At 43.7% G+C, this 19628-nt stretch overlaps 1 protein-coding gene across 1 annotated transcript; it reads right to left on the reverse strand.

Moving 5' to 3' along the window:
• Nucleotides 1-11122: 11122 nt before the first annotated feature.
• LOC109472666 (transcription factor HES-1-B-like) lies at nucleotides 11123-13861 on the reverse strand. The gene is made up of 4 exons (XM_019772505.1): nucleotides 13637-13861; nucleotides 13344-13439; nucleotides 12866-12953; nucleotides 11123-12202 (listed from the first exon to the last, which is right to left on the reverse strand). The coding sequence occupies exons 1-4, from the start codon at nucleotides 13676-13678 to the stop codon at nucleotides 11412-11414; spliced, it is 1017 nt and encodes a 338-aa protein (XP_019628064.1). The 5' UTR covers nucleotides 13679-13861; the 3' UTR covers nucleotides 11123-11411.
• Nucleotides 13862-19628: the final 5767 nt, after the last annotated feature.

A 19628-nucleotide genomic window follows, 5' to 3' on the forward strand; every position in this document is an offset into this window, starting at 1 on the left:
CAAGTAGACGTGGGGTGAGAAGTCTTAATGTTATAGCCCCTGTCACACGTACACATAGCCGAATATGGCTCCCAGAAGTAGCCTCCACCAGGCCTTTCTACGGGAATACGGATCGTAGAATTCGGCATAAAAAAAGGAGTAAATTGGCCAAGGGAGTCCGGCCGCAGGAAGGTAGTTTGTTTCCTTCGAAGCCAGTCCAACTATAAGGTAGATGTGGGGTGAGACATCTTTAGCCTCTACCAGGCTTCGGGAGGCGGCTAGAAAGAGTAGAAATCGGCCAAATAGAGAGATAACATGCCAGGGGACTTGGTCTGCTAGATATTACAGTTTGCGGCAATATGTACTCTCTAGCGGACCAACTCCCCTGGCATGTTATCTCTCTATTTGACCGATTTCTACTCTTCCCAGCCGCCTCCAGAAGCCTGGTAGAGGCTAGGAAATTTTAATGTTATAGTCCCTGTCACAGATAGCCGAATATAGCCTCCTGAACACTGAATATGGCCGATGAAGCCGGCACTAGCACTATGGTCTAGATCTATTACATGTATGTAAATTCGACTTCTCGCTTCTCTGTGATGGTGAAAAGGTAAGAACAGACGGTTTCAGGATCAGAGGTTTGTCTAAGTTCGAGTTTTAGAAATCTGATCTATTACGTTGGTGTATAGGAAGTAGGGCATTATGGCCTCTACCAGGCCTGGTAGAGGCTAGGTATCAGTCTATAAATTTCTACTCTCGCATTGTCGTACAAACTACATTCTACTACAAAATGATGTTCATCTTCTGTTCTATCTAAATTACAGTATTGACAGTTCTGTTTTTCCAGGGGAGTGTGAATACTGTGGGAGATGAAGATATAGGAAGGCCTGTGTACAAGCGTTAGCAAATAATTTTCAATTCCGTGTACATTTTTACCAAATTTGAAACAAATGGTCAGTGATAGTCACCCTTTCCATCATTTCCGGTTTGCACACATTGCTGACGGGAGTTTCGCCCGTTCTAACTCATTACCCTCTACTCTATCCAGCCTTCAGAACCGTAATGACCCGTTCTACATGTGATGTGTCACTGTCCCCACCGACAGTTGTCACTGTCCCCGAGGAGGACAATGTCGCATTCTCTTCTGACCGGGTAGCGTGGATTTTTCAATTCTGCAAGTAGATGCATCGGTTGGGATTGTTTTTGCTATAGCCTGAGTGTCAGCCTTTTTAGCTTTCGTCCGCTACCCACGATCCGCTACCGGCTACGTGCGGGTTCAGTAGCCTCTACAATGCTTCGGGAGACGGCTGGAAGGAGTAGAAATCGGCCTAATAGAGAGACAGCATGCCAAGGGAGTTTGGTCGACTGGAGAGAACAGTTTGCCGCTCCCGAGCAATTTCTACTCTTTCCAGCCGCCTCTCGAAGCCTGGTAGAGGCTATGGGTTCAGTGTTTTTGGCCGGTAGCGGATCGTGGGGAGCGGCCGAAAGCTTAAAAGACTGACACTCAGGCTAGTTTTGCTAAACTAGTACCCAAAGCTAGCTACCCTCCAAACAGAGGTTTAGGCAAGAACTTGCTGGTGTAAAAGAACATTTCTGTACAATAAAGCCCGATAAAATACGCGGAACTAAGCCGAAGTCTGAACCTCTAGATCTGCTTTGAGAGTAAAACCTACAACTGAACAGACTATGTTTGTCATACGTCGATGAAGGTTAGACATCCAGGTAATACGATATGCCAAAAAACAGTTACTCAAGCAACTGGATATGATTTTGAAAACGTCAGACGTATGTTTGTCATATGCGTTGAAACTATATACATATACAGATTTGGTTGGAATTAGTTTCTCAATTAAAATACACGTATGTACTGTCCTACGCAGGGATGCTTAGTGAAATAGAGAGTCTTCTCATAGGTTCAGTGGCACCTAAGCCCAATTAACTTATGAAGTACCCGTGACAGAGTATGTGTATGAGAAACAAGATACAGAAAGGCAACATAGAACTGTTACCAAAGATAAGACCACTATTGCTATCACTACCCCGTTATTCAAATGGGTTTATATGCCTCTATAGCTGTATGGGTATGCCGAGACTTTTAACTTCATCCTTACGGATATTTGGCCACTGTCGGTGCGTACATCAACCCAAAATAGTATACAATCACCTCAACATTGGCTTTCGGCCTTGGCAGGGTCTTCTAACCAGAAAAGTAAGCAAAGAGAGCTAATAAAATCTAAAAGAAAAACGCACTAATGCGCCAGAGAACCACATAAAATCACGTGTACGTGCTAACTATTACAAACAGTTTCAGTCCACCATAGTAGCTATAGCAATATTATGCATAGGAAAAAAAACTGCTGTGTTTCAGGTATACCCGACCCACCCTAACAAATTAAAGCCCAGACGACTTTTTCGTCTGTCTTTCAGTGACACCCACTGTAGGTTTCTTCTCATTTCCGTTAGTTTCATAGTTGTTCGTGCAGAATCTTGCGGCTTGGTTCTGTACCCTTTCTGTTTAAATTTGTCTTTCTTTGTATATGGACTGAATCAGAACAGGACATAAAGTCCAAATACCAGTGTACTGTTGCATTTCAGTGTCGTATTAACTGTATTTGTTTGATCACTTTGGCTAAAATTCATGTTTCTTAAAAACTTAAAAAATGCAACGAAGTGAGTTCCTACCTACGGAACCTAATCTTTGCAGGACCGAATAGAAAACAGAAGAATAATTTCCCAATGCTTACCCTAAACATACCACTTCCACAAATATTAAAGCAGCAATGTTTTCGCTCCTCTAGTGTTAGATTTTCTGTTGTACGCTTGTCGCCGCTCCGTTTGCCTGGATAACATTTGTCTTGCCCGACTCTCCGCCGTAATAAGAAGAGTATTAACTCCTTTTGACCCGGCTGTTTATAAGGATTAACGGATCAGCAGGTTGTTGACCTTCCAGTGGTGAAACGCCCCCCGCCGCAGGTGTGCAGCCGGACGGTGTGTGAGTGTTTTTTTAACCCAACTTTATTCCAACAAGCATATTTGTACATAATTATTTACTTCGTGACAGAAGAAAAGTCCTGCCGATAGATACTCAGTACAGTAGGTCAGTAGTGTGTGTTAAAGATCACAGGGTTACAGACTTGAACTAATACATCTGTTTCTTCATAATAGTATATATTAATACATAAAAAAGTTGCAGAATGTCGTGTTTTTCTAACAGAGTGGGAATATTTTGCTAGGGATACATACAAATGATTACAATCCCCCGATCCTCGGACTGTGTGTTCCTCACGCGGGTGTACAAACTGACCCGGTGTAGCTGTCAATCAAACCTAGACCTACGTCTGATCATGATGACAGAATCAGGTGTAGAAAATAAACGTGTGTGTGTGAGAGAGAGGGCGAGAGAGAGGGGATGGAGGGTGGGAGAGAGAAGGGGAGAGAGAGGGGGAGAGTGAGAGAAGGTGTGCAGCCGGACGGTGGGTTCATCTCGTGTGGGTGTACAAACTGACCCGGTGTAGCTGTAAATCAGACCAAATCCTACTTCTGATCATGATGACAGAATCAGGTGTAGAAAATGTGTGTCTGTGTGTGAGCGAGAGGGAGGGAGGGAGAGAGAGGGAGGGAAAGATGAGGGAGAGAGAGGGGTAGAGGGAGAGAGAGGGGGAGAGAAAGAGAGGGAGGGAGGGAGGGAGAGAGAGAGGATGGGTGGGAGAGAGGGTGAGAGAGAGGAAGAGAGAAGCGTTTGAAATAGCCAACACGTCTCTTAATCCTTTTGGGTACCACTCATGAATACCCATAAATAGCTAGATATCAGTATGCTATGGGATGTGATTGATTCAACTTTCTACATTAAAAATACGATCAGAAAATTGATCATGACTTTGAAAAGCCATTTTCTCTGCCTTGAAATTGCATTGGATGCCTTTAATGAGGAGTAACAACTCTAGTATAATATCCAAGCAGATCATACGGTGGCAAGGCAGTATCCATTGGCAGAGGCTTGTGGACACTGCCTTGCCACCGTATGATCTGCTTGGAGAATAAACTCTAGCACTCTAGAGCTATCATGTAGCTTCTTCTTCAAGCAGATATCGAGAGGAGAGATCGCTTCCTTCGCTGCTTTTACGACAGCCGGCCCTCCCCACGTACAAAATGGTTTGATCCTATATCAAACATTTTCAGAGTCCGCAATCAGGGTCCGATCAGGCCGGGCGGGTTTGTGGACTTTTCCCACGGTCGGGACAGTTTACTCTGCCGCCACGCGCCTGACAACCGCACCAGCACACCGCCCATAACACAAGCAAACAGTACATGGGCCAGGCCCCGAGTCGCGACTGCAACCACTGGTGGGCAAATACTAATCTCCAAGCAGATCATTCGGTCCTATGGCCAATGGATTCTGCCTTGCCACTGTATGATCTGCTTGGAGATTAGGCAAAAACAGGTGGGCACACTGGGCCTCAGTTAGTCTCCAACAGGCTCTTTCGTACGGCTCCAAACACAAGCAAATAGGAGACCTGGGCCGGGCATGGAGTCACGCCTGCAACCACTGGTGGGCAAATATAAGTGGCTCCTGAACTGTAGGTTAGTGTCTAACAGGCTCTGTCGTACGGCCCTACACAAGGAAATAACGTACATGGGCCAAGCCTAACGTTAACCACTGGTTGGCAAATGTAGGTGGCTCCAGAACTATGGTTAGTCTCTAACAGGGCTCGATATTTGAAATTTATGAGTATCCGCGTCCATTGATTTCTTGCAAATTGTTCTTCACACTCTATGGCGGTAGTGATTCCATTACTAGTTGCATTACTAGTAATCAATTGCAAAAAAAAATCCTGATTCACCTCAGTGCGAGTTCACCTGCTTTACGTTAGTTAACTTGGCATTTCAAAAACTCTCGTCACATTCCTGTCCAGACTTTTTACAACATTTATGGGCTGTAAACCTACATGGACCAATTATCTATAATTATATGACATTTAGCCTTCGTAATTGATACGTTTTGTTAGATTTGGTGGTCGTATTTGTAGCAATGTTTCTAAGACTAACCAAATGTGATATAATAATTGAGTATTTCGGTTGACTCCTGTTCCACTCATACCAAAACCAGGATGGATTTCATTCTGGAAATCAGTCGTCATATAGATAATTAACCTCACATCAGTTAATGACTGCTGACAGCTCAGCTCGATTAGGCCACCGATTAAATTATTCCGCTCTTAAACCCTTCCTGAGGTCACTGACCTTTCCGTGACGGTGATTTGAGCGGGAGTAGCCTGGGGAAATGACGTCATTATCAAGCGACTTGAGCCACCTGTTACATTACAACATTGTCGTCTGTCATTTCTTGTCCGCGGGCGATTTCTTCTCTCTGTCTTAGGAATCAAGTGTCACTTGTTTCCAGTTCCTTTAAGAAAAAGACAGTTGGTGGGGTCGTGTGGCATAGGGGCAGAGTACTCGACTCGGAACCCAGAGGTGCCGGGTTCGAGTCCTGACATGCCACCGATCATGTGCCGATTACACGACTTTCCTAACTTAACTTAACTCAAGTGAAAATGAGTATTGTCCTATTCCATATTTGTCCTCTTTGTTGGTGACGGTATAAAATAAGCTGATATAACTTGAGTGTGCCGTCATCATGCATATGTCCAGTCATGAAATGCTGGAACAAAAAGACAATTGAAGACGCCTGGTAGTCTAGTATATTTGAGTGATGAGCTCAAAGGTGAAAGGTCGTCATGTATGACGTGATACACATATGATATCACTGCTTCACCTTTGACCTTCACATTAGTCAGCGTAGACAGAAACTAGCAGGACATTGAAGTACGAGACATTTTTTTTCTTACAAAATTACTCTGAATCTGCAAAACATTCCTTTAGACTCAAAATGTTTATATATATTCTTCTAATTGCAAAAGAAACAAATACAATATACATACACAGCGATTGATGTCATAATAGTAATTCCAAAATACGATATCGTGATACTACTGGTACCTTAGGCATTTCTATTACATTTGTATTGTTTATGTCTTTACATTTACCAGATTTCGTTGTTTCGCATACCAGGGGTGAAAGTCAATACCAACGTTTTTTTTCCTTCACAATAACCCAAAGTAGGTAATCGGGTTAACGAATATAGTTTCCCTTAATGTACCCTTAAGTTCTCTTAAGTTTCCTTAATGCTCCCCGCCAGCATGTTTGACATGTCCTCTAGTTTTCTAATTACACATGCCATACCGCGCATGTTTTAATATAAAATTACTCTTTCATCTGTTCGCCTGTACTTAGCCCGATAGGGCATGAATGTACAATAAACGTTATTATTATTGGCCAGCTAATGGCTGTCTGCGGTATAAAATCGTTGTTAGAAGCCTAAAAGCCTGCTGTGGAGGCTAGTTTGTCTCCAAGCAGACGTAGGACTCGTTTTGCATGTTTCTCTGTGTTAGGCCTCTACCAGGCTTCGGAAGGCGGCTGAGTAGAAATTGGCCAAATAGAGAGAATATTTAATTAAAGATGCCAGAGGAGTTGGTCCGGTAGAGAGTACATTTTGCGGCAAACTGTACTGTCTGGTATCTCTATATTATCTCTATGTTATCTCTATATTTGGCCAATTTCTACTCTTTCCAGTCGCCTCCCGATGCCTGGTAGAGGCTAGCTATTGAGTCTACAGCAGACGTTTTGCATGCTTTAGAGACACAGCCCTCCCGATCGCCACGCGCGCACAAGTGTGCGTCCGCCGCGCGTGGTCGCATCTCTGACGTCCGCCTCACGTCGCCCGTCTGTCGGGACACGTCCTGCACGTCCGTCCCCGTGTGCACAACAATACCCGCGCGCCCGCAGCCAGCCTGTATCTCCGCCGGCCGCGCCACGAGTCCCCGCGTTCTCACGACCTCCTGCCCCCGGATAATTACTGAAGCATTCGGCAGCGCCGGCCGCCTTTGTCTCCGCTCGTGGGAACCACGAAGTTAATGTTTCGCCGCAAATCACGGGGACAAAGGAACGCCAGAAGGCTGGGAGATATTTAACAAGATAAATACATTCCGATGAACCCTGCCCTAAACGCGAGGCGCGCCCTCCACTAACAGTTGTCTGTGCTCACTCAGCTAAGTCACCGCCAAACAACGCGAGACTTTACGTGACCATGCGAGGAGAAAATTGCACCCTGGGGCGGAATTACCAAAATTTTCTTGAAGTAAACGTCGTCATAAAATCCACTAAAAGTTCATAAATGTTTCTCATTGAAGTCATCGGGAGATAACAGTTATTAGTGTAATCAACTAAGAGAGAAGATATACTAATAATACTTTCGTTCGTTTAGGTATGCACGTGGCCATTTTAGTCAAGGACGTGGTGTCAGTTGAAAACTTTTTGTAATGTATGTATGTATATATATATACACACGCCTTTTATTTCTTTAGTTTCCCACTTTGTAAATCAACATACCCTCCATGTATAAGTAACTTGGTATGGGCCATGTACGGATGCTGGCAGCCCCCTGGCCTATCCATTACAAATTGATAACCGCCTTGTCACAATTTTAAGCTGACTAACCTGCTAATTTAATAAAGGAATATTTCACACGTCGTTTTTTTTTTTTTTTTTGTAAACTCTTCGCGGAGAAATTAGTGACTTCGTATCCTTAAACGAACTATCAGAATGCCGTTCTTAGCGCCATGTTTGGTCCCGCCAAAACTCGCCATTTCAGCCAAGGAAAGGTCAGAAATGTTGGGGCTTTGCCAAACATGGACAGCTGAAGAGTGACAATGATGTCATTTGTTCACCTTCACATTTGAGATGAGTCAAAGGAGGGTCAGAGTGGGGAGGGGGGCGGCAATTCTGCACATAAATATTATTATACGAGATTCTTTATTGAGACAACAATAAAGTACAGGGACTTTTGTATGGTCTTCTACAACTAAAGATCTAACAAAGCTAAATACATGTATGGATAAAGTCACCCTTCGTACATTTACAGAATATATGTATGCGTCAGACTGCGTACAGAATATATGTCAGCGGCAAGGTTTAACTATTCTCTAACATGTAGTCTCTAAGATTTAAACATCCTTTAATGTATTTACATATACATACTGCGCTAGATTTGGGTGTCCTAAAGGCACACAAAGTGATTTCAGAACATTAAAACTGGTTTCTCAAAGTCAATTTTCTGCTTATTATTTAATGTAGTAAATTAAAGTTAAATCAATACCTTGGTTGAATCAATACTATCCCATAGCATACTGATATCTGACAGGCATAACTTGTAAGAGCATAAATAAACGTACAGAAAATGTCATTCATTCATTCATTCATTCATTAACTTCGTAAGCTTTTCCTGTAATATTGTGGAGGAGAAATTTGTCCGAGTTTGATCAAGCGAAAGGCAATTTGCAACTACTTCTTCACTTGTCTGAAGTACCTATATTCAGTTAAGGACGTCTCTTGTCTAGGACGTAATGGCGTGTGTGAGGAGAGTTACGTTAAAGAACCCACCACACTTAACGAGAAGAACAGGGGTCTTTACCGGTGTGTGTGAATGGTTCAAACCTTAAAGCAGCATTATATATCATTTTTATATTAAAATTTGACATGCTCGAGGCAACACATCTGTAACTGTATCGGCATAACCTAGCTATCCTCTACCAGGCTTCGGAAGGCGACTGGAAAGAGTAGAAAGCGGCCAAATAGAGAGATAACATGTCAGGGGAGTTGGTCCGGCAAACTGTACTCTCTAGCGGAACAACTCCCCTGGCACGTTATTTCTCTATTTGGCTGATTTCTACTCTTTCCAGTCGCCTTCCGAAGCCTGATACAGGCTACATGTAGATATAACCGTCATTCGGCGCAACACACCAGCTTCCACATTTGTGCCGTTATCTACCATTTTGATTTTCCTGGTTTGCACAAAAACAGTCTACACGAGTCGCACTGATTTTTGTGACACAATCACAAACTACACACTGCAAGCGTGTAAACAAAGATGTTGACAAGTGTCCAAATTTCGCACATTCATTCCTAAATGGCACCATGTAAACGGGGTGGGATTCATTCAGCTTACTTTGTAAAGAAATTACTAGCTAATAGAAAAGTCGAGGTGTTGTATTGTCCTTGTCCTTGTGTTGCATGTTGTTGCTTTAAATCAATTACTGTTAGTTTCGTTAGAGTAAACGAAAGGAAAGGTAAAGTAACCGTTAATTTCGAAGTTCTAAAACAGGAACGCGCGAGCCAGACATGAGAAATTAGTTTGAGTAAATCTAATTGAGACCAAGGCAAAACGAGTTGTGTTCTAAATAAGGTGACAAGGTCGAATTATCGCGTCACAAAGAAACTTCACTTGTTAAACAGAAACGTAACGAAATGAAGAGTAGAAAAAAGGGGAGTCCGCTAAAAATAGAAACCCAGTGTTCTCTCTGTGTCTTACAATACAGGCCTTTATTATTAGCAAACACAAATAATTACCTTTGACAGGTAATGGGTTATGTTTTCCACAGCGTTTGTATGTGTGTGTATACATGTATGTGTGTGTGTGTGTGTGTGTGTGTGTGTGTGTGTGTGTGTGTGTGTGTGTGTGTGTGTGTGTGTGTGTGTGTGTGTGTGTGTGTGTGTGTGTGTGTGTGTGTGTATGTATATGGATTAGCAAGATAACTCAAGAAGCTATTTATAGATTGTCATGGAACTTGGTAGGTTGGTAGGTATTGATGAGACCTAGCGATTATTAGATGTCGGCCCCCTAGCAGCTTGTTATGGTACTGCAGCGGAACTTCCTGTTTTGTTAAGGAGACTACAGCGAAGCCCGACCGTCAAAAAACAATGCGATCTTTCACCCCAAACATTTGCTTGGAGGTTTGATAGGCACTGTCGTACTTGCAGGGACTGTCAATGCTAAGATTATTTTCAGGAAGATGTTGAATAGAGTAGAAATTGGCCAAATAGACAGATAACATACCAGGGGAGTTGGTCCGCTATAGATTAAAGTTATCAGCAAACTGTACTCTTAAAAAAACGGACCAAATATAAAAGGTAACGATCTTCCCCCATCAACCTCTGCTTGGAGAGTACAATTTCCACTCTGTCCAGCCACCTCCCGAAGCCTGATCGAGGCTAAGTTATTTACCCCTTACTGAGCGGAAGGAACACAAAAGTTACTTGTTCCCACCCCGTTACTATGGTAACGCGTACGTCAGACGTTCGAAACGCTAAATATTGACTCTTTTCAGCCTGCAATAAATTCTATGGCCAGACTAGGTGTGTTGTGGTGCAATGACGGGCTGTTGTGATGTTAGGTACGCCCCGCATTTCTTATGGGCGTCACTTGGACATTATTTACTTCCGTGACCCTGCCTTAAACTACGTCAATATACAGGAAATAGGCTACAGTCAAACCTGTACTAAATAGTGAGGAACTCTGTATTATGTAGGGACCAACTGACTAATCTCCAAGCAGGGTGGCGTATCGGGCCCTCTCTGGCCAATTTGATACTGTCTTATACTAGCCTCTACCAGGCTTCAGGTGGCGGCTGGAAAGAGTGTAAATCGGGCATATAGAGAGATAACATGCCGAGGGAGTTGGTCTGCTGGGTGAGAACATTTTGCCGCACCCGAAGCCTGTTAGAGGCTAGTTTTATGCCACCCTAGGATCTGCTTGGAGATTACCAACTGACCACTGATATGCATCCAGGTGACCACCTCTACATACGGACCACCTGGCCATTGTGGTGTAACTAACATTTTGGTGGTCTTTAAGAACATTTTCCCCATAGTTTATCAATGCATTAAAGACATTCACGATCATTGCAATTTTAGGTCGACAAAGGCTAAGAAAAAAATCTGGATATAGATATCTGTCTGATATTGACATTTACCGCCATTTTTGTCGTCATTCCATGCTAAAGCGCTTAAAATACCTCCAAAACAACCCATGCGAGGTGTCCATTACTTTTTTGTCACCACCAATAACTAGCTAGAACCGGCCTACGGTACAAAACAAGCAACAATTTTCTATTATGGACACGGCTGAACTCTATACGTGTGCAAAAGCTAGATATGAGTAGAGTTTTTATGATGTAAATGTGTGTACTTAAGAATATTCTACCGTTCGTCGTTCGCCTAAATAGACCATTGAGTAAAGGACAATGAGAAGTTATACATTGTTTGATAACATTTATTCGCTCGTCAAGGCAACGAGAATTGCAGCACACACTTGTTCAAATACACATCATAATTCATGATTAAACGGTACAAAAAATAACATATTTCTCCAGTACTTAGTTTCGTCGGGCACTGGTTCAAATACACAACATTTACGATCACATGGTGCACAACAAGACACATATTTCTCCTGTATTTACACTCTATACAACTTTACAATTTGATTCAGTCAAAAAGGAAAAAAAATTAAGGATATGTCAACGCTCAAAATGTCATATAATTCGTCACCAAGGCCTCCACATTTTCTCAGGTTCCGGAGGTTGGACGGAGGGCGGTTGTTGGTTGGCTGGTCTGGCGTTAGCCGGCAGTGCCTGTGACGCGGACGCTATGGACAGGGGGACGGCCAGACCCTGGGCCGGTACCGGCGCGGCGCTGGTCGGTAAACCCATAATGTTCATCGCCGGAGGAATGTTCGACACGGCCGGCTCCTGTCCCGACGGCTGTACGGGCCCGCCCTGGGGTAACAGTCCGGCTGGAGGGACGTAGCTCGCCCCCGTCAGGACAGTCGGGTTGGTATAGACCGGAATCAGGTGGCTCGGCATCTGTCCTCCCGAGAACACTTGGCTGGGCAGGAGAACCGCCACGGGCTCCCCGCCGCCGATCTGCCCGGACACCAGCGGGATCCCGCCGTACACTTTCGCCTGGAGCGGCTGGGAGCAGGAGGCTTCGGGAGGGGAGAGCTGGAGGTTCGGCCGCGGGAAGTTCACGGTGCTAGCCGCCACGGGAAGGGCGGTGGCGGACGCTGCGGCGGGGACCTGGACTTGGACGGGGCGGCCGTGCGCCATGGCCGGGCCGGACGCCGCTGCCGCTGCGGTGGGGAGGACCGTGGGGCTGGTGTAGGTGGAGGTAACCGGGCTGACGTTGTGACAACAGCCCGCTAGGTGGTTCAGCAGTCTTTGGTGGACCTCAGTCTCCACGGTACTGGCCGAGCCGAGGAAACTGCTCACCTCGGTCATACACTCGTTAAACCCCGCTCGGTACTGCCCTAGAACATTGGGGTCCGTGCTCACCGCCGCTGTAAAAACACACAAACAAAAACAACAATAAGTATCAACAATTTCAACTACCAAACTGCAGTATTTCTATAACAAATATAGACTACAAAATACCCTCAAATGTAACATTGAGGGGATACGTTGGCACAAAATGAAAAGATCACGATATGCTAATTTAGTCCTCATCTTCTGTATAATAATATTGTTTTCTAGCGCGGCCTCCACATTACGTCAAAACAGTCAATCAGTACCAACAAACAATCTCAAATACCAAACTGCAGTTTTTATATTTGTTCTTCTGTTGACGTTTATCAAATGTCATTTTGTCTTGACCTGGACAAACAGCAGTCAGCAATTCGATAAGCGGAGAGCGTACAATGGTGACAACAATTACAGGTACACCACACAGATGCCAGTAATGACGGTAACAGATAATATGTGTTAGACAGTCGGTATCCATGGAGACTTGGGACACATTACAGCTTTCACAGGCGCCAATTTGTCTACTAGACAACTTCTCAGAGCCTTTGAAAATAATGAACAAGTTGCCTTTGAGACAAAAATCTACAGTACATGTCGGGCAGTCGTCGTAATGTTTGTTTACCAATACACTCTTCTCCCGATGGGGTTTCTGCTTGTAGTATAACTTATTTCTGACATAAAACACATGAAATATGACTTACCAGCTACATGTTGTCTCTGCAAGTTTCGGAGATGTTTGACGGTCATTTCCAATATGTCGGCCTTCTCCAACTTGGAATGGCGCGAGCTCTGAGTAGGCAACAGGAAATAGAACATTTAGTCCATACGGTACTCTATTTTACCACAACCTGGACGTAACTTTTCTGTACAACCACCTGTTAACCTTCATGGCAAACTAAAACTGTTTCCTAGTCAGATCGTTACAGACAAGTGTTGGTTATTATGTCAACATGTTTTTCCTCGCTTACGTAGTAAACAGACCTGTGTTGAAACGTAACTTCCGCTCCGACGTTTATTAAGTACAGGTACACGTAGATCTCTTAAGTCTAGCTAAGTTAGCGTTAACGCTAACGTTAACTCTGTCAAAAGGCATGTTATGTGTTCGATAATATGTTTATAAATCAGCAAAAAGGTCGTCGATAGTATCTACACATCGATGAGCACACACAGACTACTTACGTCCTTCTTAAGTGCGTCCAAAATCAGCGTCTTGAGTTGGTTTAGACTGTCGTTGATGCGGGCACGTCGTCGCTTTTCCATGATCGGCTTGGAGGACTGTGGATGGAACAAAACACTGTTAAAGTCATGCCCATACTGGAGAACTCATTACGTTTATACCTCAGTTCTGCTCGGCACACGTTCTACACGCGACGCGACGCAGCCTACCTGTGGAAATATTCCTCCTGCCGACCGACATTATCATTAACTCTAATGTTGACAAGTAAAAAAAAAAGTGCTAAAGTAGTTCCCACCTTGCGTCCTTCGCTCGGTCTGTTGTCCTTTTGTTTTTCCATGGCGGGAGTGTGTTGGTATGTTCCTGTGTGTGTGTTGAGGAAGGTGGCGTGTGGAGGAATGGTGACGGGGGAAGTCGGACGGCCGGCCGGCGGTCGCACAGTGTCGCACCGTCCGCTGGAGTGTGGGAATGCAGATTAGAAGTGTTTGTATTTAGTATTCAGTTCGGCTCGTGTGAACGCCGCTGACAGGCTTTTCCCACAAGGCATTCCTTCACTCTCTCCTCCAATCACTGCAGCCGTCACACCTCCAAACACGTCTGTGACCTTCTCCCTGATTGGTCAAAGTCACCGGCGGCTTGCCAGCTCTGGGACGTGATTGGTCGGCTGGCGGATCTACCCAGCCAGCCATGCGCAATCGGTGCTGACAACTGACATCTGCAGTCGTGCTATTACAAAGTGGCGGGTCAATTATCCCGGGTAAGCACGTGCCAACCCCTTTGTCAGCGGCGTGTGGAGGCAGGCAGCATAGTGTGGGAAAACCACGCCCCCAATTGCTTGTCCCGACTATTCTCTAAACAAATGTTGAAAAAAGTAAACAAGGGCAGTGATAAGTGCCCCCACCTGATTGACGGGTTCAGGGATGAAAGGTAACGACCCCATAGCCTCCTCCGCGTTTTTCGTGATGATCATCCGCAACCACCTGTTGGAGGCCTTGGGGGTCGTGCAAAAGATCGAACGTTGTAATGTCATCCATGTTACATTCAACTAACTTTTCTCATATTCATAGAATGTGAACATAACCAGGCCGGGTGTTTATAAGAGCCAATGTTGATATTTTAGATGATCAGTTCTTACCTACATAGTGAAGGTGGACTTTGGACGACGGAAAAGTTCAAATATCACGTCCTAACTGGCGGCACCGTCAGAAGAACAACTTCAAGGTCTATTTCACCCTGTCAACCTATATCAGGAACATTACTGAAGAGCAGTATGCACAATGTGTTAAATTTAGGCTAACAAATACCCTCAAATATAATATTGAGGGATACCAATATCAAAAGTTATAATATTGAGGGGATACCAATATCAAAAGTTAAAATATCACGATATGCAAATATAGTTCTCATCTTCTGTATGATATTGTTTTCTAGCATAGAACCAATAGCATAGGACCAGGACATTATCAGTTTACTAACTTTAAAAGTGTAGGCGGGGGTACTACTGTTTTGATATCGTTATCGATAATGAAGAATTTTTGGATTAGTGGTAAGTGTTGGGATGATCCTGTCCTTATCGTGGTGACGCCGGCCGGACGTGAGGTGTCGGTCGCGTGTCGGGGGTCTGTCGTACTTCCGTTATTACGTCTTACAGGCCTGTACCGTCCGTGGTGTGTCGGGCCCGTAGTCGCGCCGTAAAACGTCTACCATAGGTCCCTGTACTCTCCAAGCAGAGGTTGTGGGGGAATGATCGTTACCTTTTTATATATGGCTGCCGACCTTCTCTGGCTAATGGATACTGCCTGGCCAATTTGATACTGTCTTTTTACCACCGAAAGGGATCTGCTTGGAGATTAGTGTAAAGGGCCTTTCCCAAGGGCACAAGATCGGTGAGGTGTCAGGACTCGAACCCGGGACCTCTTGGTTCCGAGTCGAGCACTCTGTCGTTGCGCCACACTTCCGTTGTCACGCCTTACAAGCCAGAACCGTCCGTCGCGTGTCGAGCCCGTAGCCGCGCCGTAAACAAGCCTGCTCCGTCGCCCGTGCCCGCCAGCCCGGCGCGTTTTGACCGTCAGGCCGGCGCACGGCCCGTCCTGATGCCGACCTAACGTCCTGCGCGCGTTCTCATGTCCGGATCAAGTTACAGCCGTGTGTACGACGCGCGCAGAGCCACTGTACTGACACGCACACTCGGGCTTCCCGTATTATAAACAGGCTCCGTGGAAAGAGCGCTCGACTCGGAACCAAGAGGTCCCGGGTTCGAGTCCTGACATGCCGCCGATCTTGTGCCCTTGGGAAAGGCACTTTCCTCAAGTGAAAATGAGTATTGTCCTGTCCTGTATTTGTCCTCTGCGTAGGTGGCGGCATAAAATAAGTTGATATAACTTGAGTGTGCCATCACCATGTCTAGTCATGAAATGTTGGAATATAATAAAAAAAAAAGCAAAAAAGCCGGCTTCGTGCCTATACTTGTTTTAGACTGCTTTGCAGAAAAGCTACTATAATTTACAAACACAAAATGCTGTATACAAATCAATCAATACAACTAGCAAATTTACAAACAACCGCATATCAAATAGATACACTACACATTATAGAGTACATCAATTAATCACATAAATACAATTGATTTTTCAATACTATGTCACCACAGGTTGCTTATTGTCTCCATAATCAATATCAGTACATGTCATAGATAACCCTGATTGATTATTGTTGATCCTTGACCTTATAAAGTAAGCCACTTGACAGGATGGTCACAGATTGGTACATAACCTGTGCTGAAGGAATAACCGGCCAATAAAATACCACTCTAAACAGACCAAGGATGCCTTTGATGATAATGGTAACAATAAGTGATATAATAAAATAATAATGGTGATAATCTGAATCTGTATCTATAGAGCTGATATAACCGCCTTTCGGCGTAACACACCAGCTTCGCAGGCACGCGGCGCGGCGACAGCTGGCTATATTACACCGAACGACTTGTTACACCTAACCCTTGAACATCTAACTCTAGACATTGTTTCCCTCAAAGCATGTGCTTCTCTGGCCTCGCTCCAGTAAACGCCTGCAATAGGGGCTATGTAAACATCGAGAATTCAGCACAGTTGACAAATTTTACGATCTGATGTCCTAGATGGGACAGGTAGGCTGGTCTAGAGAATTTACTACAGGCGACAGGGGACAGGGGCTACTGAAAAATGTAGACATCGGTCATAAATTAATGTGATTTGTTTGGCACGAAATGCCAACAATAGCAGGGACCTTTGTTTATTCTTTAAGTAGATGTTTGGAGAAAAAATGGCGACGTCTTCCTGCCAACTCCGTTCTTTGAGCTTATTAAATGTGCTCAATGTGGGATTTTGAAAATGTTCTAGGTAACGAAACCTCCATGTTTTTAACACTTACCGGTAAATTTAAGGGTTTGTTTACTATTGTAGATAGCAACACAGAACGCTATACAGTACTATACATAAAGAACAAACTAGTTTTAAATTAGGTATTAGACTTTCCTTGAAGAAAGAAGAGGGTTGATATCATCCAAATCGTTTTACTTTATTGGTTCCTATATATATTATCGAATTTGGGGTAAGAACGAACAGGTGGTTTAAGTCATGTAAGCTTTCTTCTACTTCTATTATACCCTCAACAAATGTGGAATTGGTTGTCCCATGTATCCATAAAATCTTTATTGTCATGTTTTATGTGTTTATGTTTATATATTTACCTCAGAATTGATGCCAATATCCGGATATAAATTCGTAAAATACTTAAAACGCTGTAATAAAACTACTAGTATCTATTCTATAGTTACTTGAAGTTGGCGAAACTAACTAACGTAGAAATTATGTATCACAGAGTGGACAGGTTGAAAATAACATTGCCAGCATTCAGACGTCGTGAAAGAAATGAATGGTAGAGTATACGGTGTTTTACATTAAAGGTGGTAATCTCGTTAATTGCAAATAGCTAACTAGTACTGGTGCTCCTACCGACAGAGTACATCAACTTTGGTGCTATGGTATGCCACATACGTATGTTTTTGCCATCACAAAAGAACATGGGCCATAAAGAACGAAACAAAGATAGCACTAGATGGACTAAAATAGCCATAATAGTAAAACGTTTTATATCAAAGCTGCCAATACTGTTAATGGCAAATAGCTAACTACTACTGCTGACGTACTGGTGCCCCTACCAACAGAGGATATCAACTTTAGAGCAATGGTATGCCACAAACGGTTTGACAATTACACACATACATATGTTTTTGCCATCACAAAAGAACAGGGGCCATAAATAACGAAACAAAGATGGACTAAAATAGCCATAATAGTAAAACGTTTTATATCAAAGGATCAAAGGTGTCAATACCGTTAATGGGAAATAACTAAATAGTGCCAATGTTCCCACCAACTGTGGACATTAACTTTAGTGCAATGGTATGCCACAAGCAGTTTGACAATTACACACATACATATGTTTTTGCCATCACAAAAGACCAGGGACTGTAAAGAACTAAACAAAGGTGGACTAAAAACAGCCATAACAGTAAAACGGCTGTTTGAAGAAACCTGTCTCCGGGGGCCATGATGGATTCCAGGTCAGAGGTCAGCGTGTGTTTGTCGCCCCTTACATGTCGGGTTGTGGTTCGGAGTAAACTCCGCATCAGCCGGGCCGACACGACCTCGTTTGTCTTTCCTATTTGTCCGACTTGTCGAGAATGTTGACTTTTCCCACGCTGGGCGTTCGGGTCAGAGCGTCGTGTGGGTCCGGCCGTACTGGGTGATTAAAGAGGAAAGGGGGAGGGGGGCAACTCACGGGAGGGCAACTCGCAAGGTTTGACCTTGACTATTCGAACACGCATTTTTGGTGACTGGATTAAGTAAGGATTTCCGAACATTTTTCAGCACACTACTTAAGTCAATGAAATGAATGAAGGAATATTTCTACGTCTTATGACTTTTTGTGACTGAAATTTGTATGTCAGTTATTAAATAATAAGGCGATTGTTGTGCACACTTGCGGACATGTTATAATTCAGTAGTTTTCAGTAAACCATGACTAGCTGGACTCTAATGTTAGAACTGCAAACGTAACTACAGTGTGTCAGCTACGGGCTATCAAAGCGAGCTATGTGCCAATCCAACGTATGCGTATATAACCACCTGTTTGATTCAGATAGGTACTAGATAAAAATTGTGAAACGTTGTGTAGATTTTGTGTAGATTAACACCATATGATGATACATATAGTCAACTACACATTATTTATACACCTGCCAAACTGATAAGAACTAGAAGGGGCTGAATTATTTTGTTGTTTTATCCTGTACACTTGAACATGGGATTATAACTTTACTTGTGTTTACTTTTCTGTGCTATTAGTTGTTGATGTCCCTTTGACATCTCAAAGAATCATACAAAAGAATCGAAATATATATAAAGTGTAAGATACTAAAGTGAATATGATGAAGATACGTTTTTAATTCTAGTTCGATGGAATTTTTGTTTTGGCCCTCCTCCGTCGAACCACTAAAAGTCTACTTCGGTGAGTTCTAACTCAGCAGTACAGTCTTGTAGTGACTAGGTCGAAGTAGTGCCACGTCTATTTGCATGACAAGCCTATCAGGAAATCTGATACCGGTGTCAGTCGTCTTCATTGTAAGATTACCCGCCAGGCCCGAGCCCTTTCTGATAAAACTCCAGCCTGCTGGGCGCTGGGGAGATTTTGGGCCGGCTTGGGTTTTTTTGTCCGAGTTGATCCAGATTTTCTACGGGTGATAAGGGAGACTAGACGGGATCAGTACACAATTGGAACGGCACAATGATAGTATCACTGGGCAGCGCTGGGGGATTCTTAAGGAAGGAACCTCGCCTTTTCGAAGAAGATGTTGTTAAAGTCCACATATTGAAGCACGTGAAGACAAAAAGTAAAGGAAAGACATTATGTGAACATATGATAATGATGAAGTCTTTGGGACAGTACAGTGGGCAGTGCTTTTGGCTTCTTAGAAAGGACCCTCGCCTTTTCTTCGAAGATGTCAAAGACCACATATTGCAGCACGTGAAGACAAGTACTTTATCTCATTCCTCTTTGATGCAGTACGCAACACCGCGAGTCACGTCGATGAATGTTAGACATTCATGTATATTTGTGATAGGATACACACATAAATTGTGATAAGCGGCTGGATAGATTTTTTTAAACTGTCACACTTTTCTAGTAGCATTCAATACTTTACGGCTACTGTACGGCTGTGCCATTCGAATGTTCCAAAATATTGT

The sequence above is a fragment of the Branchiostoma belcheri genome, unplaced genomic scaffold (assembly GCF_001625305.1).
Source record: "Branchiostoma belcheri isolate BF01 breed outbred unplaced genomic scaffold, Haploidv18h27 scaffold28, whole genome shotgun sequence".
Lineage (NCBI taxonomy): Eukaryota > Metazoa > Chordata > Leptocardii > Amphioxiformes > Branchiostomatidae > Branchiostoma > Branchiostoma belcheri.

Coding starts and splice junctions, on each gene's coding strand:
- LOC109472666 (XM_019772505.1), bottom strand. CDS start 13,678: ATGGAAAAACAAAAGGACAACAGACCGAGCGAAGGACGCAAG. Junction 13,440..13,636: donor GACCGAGCGAAGGACGCAAG/GTGGGAACTACT, acceptor TTCCATCCACAG/TCCTCCAAGCCGATCATGGA. Junction 12,203..12,865: donor GCAGAGACAACATGTAGCTG/GTAAGTCATATT, acceptor GTGTTTTTACAG/CGGCGGTGAGCACGGACCCC.